The sequence below is a fragment of the Cygnus olor genome, chromosome 25 (assembly GCF_009769625.2).
Source record: "Cygnus olor isolate bCygOlo1 chromosome 25, bCygOlo1.pri.v2, whole genome shotgun sequence".
NCBI classification, from domain to species: Eukaryota; Metazoa; Chordata; class Aves; order Anseriformes; family Anatidae; genus Cygnus; species Cygnus olor.
The window spans coordinates 3,570,854-3,578,835 of NC_049193.1; the positions used below are offsets into that span (position 1 = coordinate 3,570,854).

Genomic DNA, 7,982 nt, shown 5'->3' on the forward strand with positions numbered 1-7,982 from the left:
AACCGTATTGTTATGAATATTAAAAAAGCAAGCTATTAATCTGCTCTGGGAGCTCTTACTGAGTCCTTCCCTCCCCCGGCCGGCAGATTTAATCTGCAGGGTCTCATGGCAGAGTGGCTAAATCTATAGTGGCATTATATAACGGAGCGGAGGAAAAAGGGTGGGAAGGGCATGGCGGGGACGGGGCCGTCTCGCGCCCCTGAGACGTGCACAGGGCTGAGCCTTGCTCCTGTCCGGGGAGAAATCAGCACTAGGGCCCCGGTGGAAACTTCAAAGAGCTGTGCAGATTGCTCCGAGACCCTAAATCAAGCCATTGAGGCAGGATGGAAAATGCTGGGAGGCTGAGCCCTTGGGAAGTGGGTGTCCCATAGGGTCTGTCTGCTGGGGGGTGGCTATGGGGGCTGGGGAGCGCCCTGGGACCACGTCCCCCTGCACTGGGAGGGGTGGCCCCATGTGCACCACGAGGGTGGTGCTGAGGGATGCCTGTTCCTATCCTATTGAAACTGGCTGCGACATGGGACCAGCAAAAATACTGCTTGGGGCAAGTCCCTACAACCAAAACGACCTTACTAAGGGAGGTGGGATAGAGGCAGCCCTGCACCGGCGATTTCTGCTCATGGGTTGGGGACGACAGGAGGGGAAAGAGTAGGAGCACGGAGCAGCTGAGGACACCGGGGAGCCTCCAGCACGAGGTGGCCATGAGGATGCCACCCAGCCTGGTGGGGCATTTCGGGGTGCGGGTGGCAGGATGCTCCGGTGGCCCTTCCCTCGCTAAATCCCCGCTGGCCGCAGGAATTAGCCCAGCTTAGGACGGGGCTGTGTGGCCAAAGCTGCAGCACTGACATCTCCCGGGGCTGTGCGGGCACCCGGAGGGCTCTGTCCTGGTGCCACACGGTGCCACCTCCCACCGGGGACACAGCAGCCGGTGAGGGTGGGGGGATTAAGGTGAGAATCAGTGCCGGGGCAGGGATTTCAGGAAAACCCTCCATGGGAAGCACCCCCGGGGTGCTGGGGATGCTCTGGGCCTGTCTCTCCATTCATGGGATGCCTGGTCCAGGTGCACAGCACCCAAGGAGCTGCAGAGGGTGGAGATGTGTCCCTTCCAGCCCTGTACCCTGACCGTGCTGTCCCCGGGGCAGAGCTGGAGGCGCAGCACGGCCGTGCCAAGGAGGACGGACGTGGCCCCGCAGCGCCAGACCCCCGGGAGCGGAGTGTTTGTCATTGCAAGCCAGGGATGTTTATAAGTCCCCATCTGGAGTCGGGCCGCGGTGTCTGTCCCCTTCCCGAGGTCAGGGCTTAGCTCTGCCAAGCCCGACCCTTAAAGAAACACGGGGTGAGCTGCCCTGGCTCGGCGCAAAAACCACAAGTTTTTGTAAAAGCGAACGGATCGAGCTGGGGTTGGGCTTTGTCAGCCTGCCGTGCCTCCCTGCTGTCCCCTGCCACCCGGGAGGTCCCCTGGGTCCTGCCTGCTCCGCACCACGGGGCAGCACGCTGCATGTTGCCATCTGTATGGCTGTGTGGAGTAAACGTGGCCGGATCCGTCCCCGTCTGCCTTCGCGTGGGCTTCTGGCAGCAGCTGATGGAGAGAAGCCCATGGCTGTGCTGCAAACGTGCCCCATATGGGGAAGGAGGGGACACGCTGCCTGCGGTGACACCCTGTAGCCACCAGCCCCATGGGGAGCTGTGGGGGACATCCGCAGTGACACTGGGTCCCTGATGGCTCTGCTACCTCCTGAGTCCCCGGGGAAATCCCAGCCACGGCATGGCACGAGGCATCTGCCGGGCTCATCCCTGCCCCTAACCCTCGGGGGACTGGCACGAACGGTCTCTGCTCGAGGGGACAAACCCCGGGCTCTGGACACTGTCGCTGGGGGGGACACAGGGACGGGGACGGAGGGGCTGCCAGCAGGTGGCTGTCCCTCCAGCTGTCTCGTCCCCACGTCTCCCCTTTCAGATTCATAACCATCGCATCCACGCAGATTAAGAGCCAGGCGCTCGGTGCCAGCTGCTGCCGCGCCGCCTGTGCCAGCGCCACTGTGCCCAGCACCTGCGGCCACCGGCCCTGCTCGGGGGGCCCTGCGGGCTCTCACCGGCCACCTTTAGGGGACCCCCAGCCCCTCTGGGCCAGCTGGCCGTGGTGGGGACCGTGACCCCACGTGCTCCTCATTGATGTGGGGTTGATCCCGGCCCCGGGCAGGTCCAGCTGGGCAGTGTCTTGCGAGGAAATGAACTTCAGGCTGAGCCGCCGGCTTTGGCCGGAGGGTTGGAGCCCACCCGCACCACGGCCGGGCTCTGCCCTCTTCCCGAGGCTGATTTGGGGCTGCTGCGGTGGGGAGGGACAACGGTCCGGTCCTGCTTTCCCCCCCCCGGTGCTTATTGGCTCCATTTCATCTCCTTTTATAATCAGCGGCACGCTAACGACAGCATGGGTGTGATGTTGTCCCCAGGGACGTGCTGGCCCCAAAGCAACAACCCCCATGGGAACCTGCCTGGACATGGGCACAGCCACCTGCCCTGACACCCATGGGTGCCCCGGGCACCCTGTCCCCCCCCAGTCCCCTCCATTCATCCTCCCTTATCCTGCTGGGGGGCTCAGGGAGGCAGGTTTTGGGGGGGAGAACATCAGCTCTGGCAAACCACAAAAGCCAGGAAAGAACCAGGCGAGCTGCAGAGCCGGGAGTACCGCAGTAATAAACAGCAGGTCGAGCCTGGAGATTGGAGCCGCCGTGATGAAAAGGAGGACGGGCGGGTTCGGAGCCTCCGCGGTCTAATTAAGCAGCAGCTCCCCGTAATGCGAGGGCCTTTTCTTCGCCGATAAGGCCCATTTATAATGGGCTGAGCGATCGCAGGCTGAGTGCTGGGGGGAGACAATTGGAGAGCATATTGCTGGTGGGGCTGGGGTTTAAAAATAGCCACGAAGGGCTTTCTTCTAGGCTTTGTTGTGTGTGTGCGTGTTTTTTTTTTTTTTTACCCTTCTTTTTTTTTAATAAAAAAAGAGAAGAAAGCAGCTCGGAGTGTTTCCGTGGCCTGGAGGAAGAGCAGGGCTCTGTGGAGAGTGGCGAGCATCCCACGAGCTGTCGGGAGCTCTTCAAGCATGGAAGGAGGGCCTGGATCCTGCTGCCAGTGGGATCGAGCAGTCCCCAGGGACCAAGATCCCAAACGGCCTTTGGGGAGCCACCACCTCCAGCTCCCCATGACTGCGGGGGCCAGGATTGTCCCCAGTTTTTCGGCGCTGGGTTCTGGGGGCTGCTTTCTCTCCCTGCTCATCCTGTGCCACCATCCCCGTACTGGGGAGGGGACGCGGAGCCGCATGCCCTGTCCTTGCCACGGCCACACGCTGCAGGGAGCAGGGGGACGGCGTGTGCCCGCTCCTCCTCGTGCCTTCCCAGCCACGCTGGGCTCCGGCCAGACCCCTTCAACCCACGGCGGCTCGGGAGGGGGACGCGCAGCCCCACCTGGATGCCAGCCCAGGAGATAGGGGCTGGGAGGGAGGCCAGGACACCCGGGTCCCTGCCTGGGAGATAGGGTGCGGGCCGGGAGCCAAGGCTCCTGCCTCCATGTTCCCTTCCCGGTTGTTTCTTCTCCATCCCGGCACGCTCGGAGCTGACAACAGCGAGGTGCAGCCCCTTTCTCAAGCCCAGCCCCCAGCAATATAATCTAAAGCGATGGGAAGGCGCCGCAGGTTGAAAAAAAAAGGAAATACTTAATGTTTTCTACCTCTAGCGAGCGCCTGATCTTCTGAATTCCCCCTGCTTCTGCCAGTCCCGGCCAACGCTGCTTGGCAGCATCAAGCACTAAATATTTATTTAACTTCCTGCAGTATTAGAACTAATCACTAGTATTTTCCATCAAAGCTTCATTTTCATCTTAGTGTAATTCCATCTGTGCGCACGCAGCCACATCCTGCTGGCTGGAGGGGCGGCTCCGACGCCATACCAGTGCCCGCAGCCGGCTTTGGGATGAGATGGGTGGCAGGCTCACCCCGACACGCAGCCGCAGTCCCACCCCATCTCCTCCGTGGGCACCCCGTGGGATCCTCATTCAAGCCATAGGGATGCTGCGAGTGGTCCCATGGCTCTGAGCCGTCACTGAGGGCTTGCAAACCCCATTCCCAAATAATCCAGCAGCTCCTTTCTGTTGCTTGAGGTGCCACCACCACCAGAGCCCAAATTATGGCCAAGCTGGGTCTATCCAGCAAGGACCCACCATGGGGTCACCCCGCTCCCATATCCTGTGGCAAAACCCTAGTCCTGGGTCCAATCCCAAAGCCCTGGTGCCATCAGACTCCCTCTGCCACCCAGCCCCAGCTTCAAAGAGCTGAAAGAAGAAGAGAAGCTGGGGGTGCCCCATCCCTGGAGGTGCCCAAGGCCAGGTTGGATGGGGCTTTGGACAACCAAAAGCCTGGTGGGAAGGGTCCCTGCCCATGGCAGGGGGTGGAATGGGACGAACTTTAGGGTCCCTCCCACCCCACCCCGTGCTGTGGTTCATCTCAAGCCCAGACGGGTGACACCACCACAACCACAGTCCCCACCTAAGGACACCGGTTCGCCCCGCGCGTGCCGAAAGCATCTCTTACTGTCTTTGCGGTAGTAGAGGATCTCCAGCTTGCACTCCTCGGAGCCGAGCAGCGCCTGTGTGAGCTGCGCGATGGAGCTCTTGGTGGTGTCGGGGCCGGTGAGGAAGTCGCAGGTGCAGGGCCGCTGCATCACCTCCACGCGCGAGTAGCCAAACATCTCACAGAAGCCGTCGTTGCAGTAGATGATGGCGCAGTTCTCCATCTGGGCGTTGGCGATGAGGAACTTGCGGTCTGCAGGGACACAGCAGAGCACGGGGCTTAGGGGGACGTGGGGACACGCAGGGGGCCCGGCTGGATGGGGGGTGCTGGGGCTTTTTGGTGCCACCCGCTGTGGGACACCCCGGGGCTTGTGCAGGGACGGGCTCCCCAGTGACACCAGTGAGAGGTGCTTAGGACGATCACTGGCACCAGCCCACACCACTCTGGGTGCTGCCCTGCTCTTCAGAGAGAGAAAATCCCCCTAATTTCCCGCAAATCGGTGGCCGTGGGGACCCCCAAACAAGGGTCCCTGCTAAAATGCCACTGCACAGCCCTGAGCCACCTCTCCCTGCTCACGCATGAGGACTCGCTGCTGTCTGAAACGTGGGAAATTTGTCCCCAGCAGGCATGGGGAAGAGCTGCAGAGCCTATCTCAGCCCAGGAGCTCACCGGGGACCCGAGATATCTCAGACACTTCCCACCCTTGCTCAGATTTGACTCAAGTCAGGCAAGAGGTAAGAGGAGGCGTGAGCTCGGCTTCTGCGGGAAGCCAGGCTGAAACCTGCCGCACTAATGATCCTCCGAATGTTTTATGGGATAATTGTGCCTTCAGGCTGGAGCTGAAACGCGGACCCCGCCGCGCTGTGTGGCCCACGTGCTCGAGAAGGCCGGGGCTCAGGTGGAGGAAAGAGGAAACTGAGGCAGGGAGCGGCATGTCCGCATCGCTGGGCTGCAGCCAAGCTGGTGTCATGCCGTGGTGACTCACAGCGCTGCCGAGCCTGGGGTGTCCAGCCTGGAAGAAGCCCCTTCGCCCCTTTTCCTAGGGGAAACCCAGCCTCAAGCTTTTCTTTTTTTTTTTTTTTTTTTTTTTGCTTTTCTTCAAGATCGGGGGGTGCTGGGCACCAGGAGAGGTTTTGTTAGGATGTGGCAGCGGGGTCTATGTGCACTGACGGAAAAGGCTGCGTCCACCCCCTGCAGCACTCCCCCAGCCTTTGGCATCCTCCCGGGCTGGAGCTGGAGGCAGGTCAGAGCAGAGGGTCCCTTTGGAGGCTGCTTCCCAGCCCAGACCCCAAATAATCTCCCGGATTACCCAGGAATGGCATCTGCAGTGTGCGCGCGCTCCAGAGCCCCGCTGCTCTCCCGAGCCGAGTGCCGGCTTCACTCCAACGCGGAGAAACCTCGGCACGGCTGCGGCACCGGGACCTGGTGGGGTGGGGGCCCCCCCCGGCACATCGAGGCTCCCCTTAATGTCACCTCCGGAGTCCCTGGGGGTGTGGGGATGCCGGCATCGTGGTCTCCTGCGTCAGCCCTTGGTGGCCCCTCGTGGGGGGCTCCCACCCTCGGCTCCTTTCCCACGCAGGACGGACTCACGCTGGCGTGGGGTTTTCACCGCAAAGAGCACAAAACCCACATCCAAGCGTTCCCAAGTTGCCTCCCCTGCCCCATCCCGCTCTGTCCCAATCGCTCTGGTAGCACAGGGAAGGGATCCCCCCAAACCCTGCGCACCACCTGCGATAAACATCTCCCCATGCAGTGCCAGCCCCGTGGGCCGAATCGGGGCCGTGCTGGCGCAGGACAGAATTGATGGTGCTGGCAGCGCGCCACACCAAGCACAGGGATATGCCCAAGGCCGGCGTGGGGACGAGCTGGGGAGCCAGCTCTCCTTGCGGGTGTTTTTGCCCCAAATTTGCTTTCTGCACTGCCCTCACCTGCAGGTTTGCCCTTGCCCTTGTGCTTGGCAGGGAGGGTGCCCTGGGCTCTCCAGCTCCGGGTGCTGCGGCACCCACGGGGGCTGCAGGGCAGGGTGGCGGCACCCACAAACAAAGGAGGGCGAAGTGGCCCGGGGGGGCTCGTTTTAGTCTCTCCCAACACCTGTTACACACGGAGCTGCCCCAGGGGAGTGAGGGGGGAATATTTTGGTGTGTGCCTGGCCCTGCTGGCAGCACGCAGGCAGGGAGCCCGCGGGGCCAAGGGGGCCTGGCTGCCTCCCTGCTGGCACGCCTCGCCGCCTGCCCCCGCTGCCCTCCAGCCGCCGTGTCCCAGCGGGGGCTGATAGGAACCAGGGACAGTTTTTCTCACTTCCCGTCCCCGGGGTCACGTCACTCACTGCCACGGCAGATCCCGCAGGGACGGTCGCCCAGCCGGAAAACTCGGATACCAGGGACAAAGCGCAGGGAGATGGGGCGCTGGGGGGTGCACGGCCCCAGCACCCCACGGTAGAGACCCAAATACAAAAGGGGGGGTAACCCTGCTCCCCTCCCCTTGTCCCCAGCCCCATAGGGACAAACCAGTCCCATCGGGGTGCCTGGACAGGGTGAGCGCAGCCCCCCGCTGCCTCCCCCCGTGGCCCCTGACCGATGGCGTGCAAACCCCCGAGCTCCCCGAGGCGCCCGAACTCTTTGCTATATTTGACACGAAAAGCAGCCAAAAAAAAAAAAAATCATATAAAGGGATTACTCCGAGCAACAGCAAATGGCAACGTTTCACCAGGGACGGCTGCCTCGGAGCAGCGCGGAGTTGAAGGCAAACAAGCAGCGAGCCCGCCTGTGCCGCCGGACACCCGGCTGCCGGCCGGGCTCCCTCCCCGCCACCCCGGGGACCCCCTCCCAGCCCGGAGGGGCGCGGGGGTCCCCGGTGTCCCCCTCCCCCGGCACCGCTCGTCCCCTTGTGTCGCCCTGTCTATAAATACCCGCGGGGACAGTGCCTGGCTGTCGCCCACCCCTCCGCCTCTCCCCTCCCCGGGGGGGGTCACGGAGGAGCCTTTATTTCCCCGGGGACACCCTGCCGGTGGCCTCCCTCCGGTTCCCCCTCTGCTCCTCGCCGCGCCCCGAAGTTTGGGGGCCGCGGGGGGGGGGGGGGGGGAACGACACCGGGACCGGGAGCGGGGACCGGGAACAGGGAGCGGGGCGGGGGTGGGGGGGTACGGTACTCACTTTGCCCTTCAAATTTGCGGATGATGGTGTCCAGGTAGGTGTTTTGGGGGGCCACATGGCCCCTGCGCACCGGCATCTCCCCGCCGCCCGGTGCGCCCTGGGCGCAGCGCAACTTCCCACGGGGGCGGCGGGGAGCTCGGCCCGGCCCGGAGCGGCTCGGCTCGGCTCAGCACGGCCCGGCTCGGCACGGCACGGCCCCGCTCCGCCTCACCCCAGGGCTGGCCGAGCTCTGGAGCCGAGCCGGCCCGGGGCTCCCGTGCTCCCGGCGGCCGGAA

General features: G+C 63.3%; 1 protein-coding gene across 2 annotated transcripts in view; it reads right to left on the bottom strand.

The window, feature by feature from the left end:
* Nucleotides 1-7,982, bottom strand: part of KCNH6 (potassium voltage-gated channel subfamily H member 6) — a 31,562-nt gene extending 23,580 nt beyond the window's left edge. For both annotated transcript variants that reach the window (XM_040536554.1, XM_040536553.1), the window contains exons 1-2: nt 7,708-7,982; nt 4,577-4,807 (exon numbers count right to left, since the gene is read on the bottom strand). In XM_040536554.1, coding sequence (XP_040392488.1) covers nt 4,577-4,807; nt 7,708-7,783 — 307 coding nt within the window. In that variant the 5' untranslated portion in view covers nt 7,784-7,982. The remainder of the gene's footprint in view (nt 1-4,576; nt 4,808-7,707) is intronic.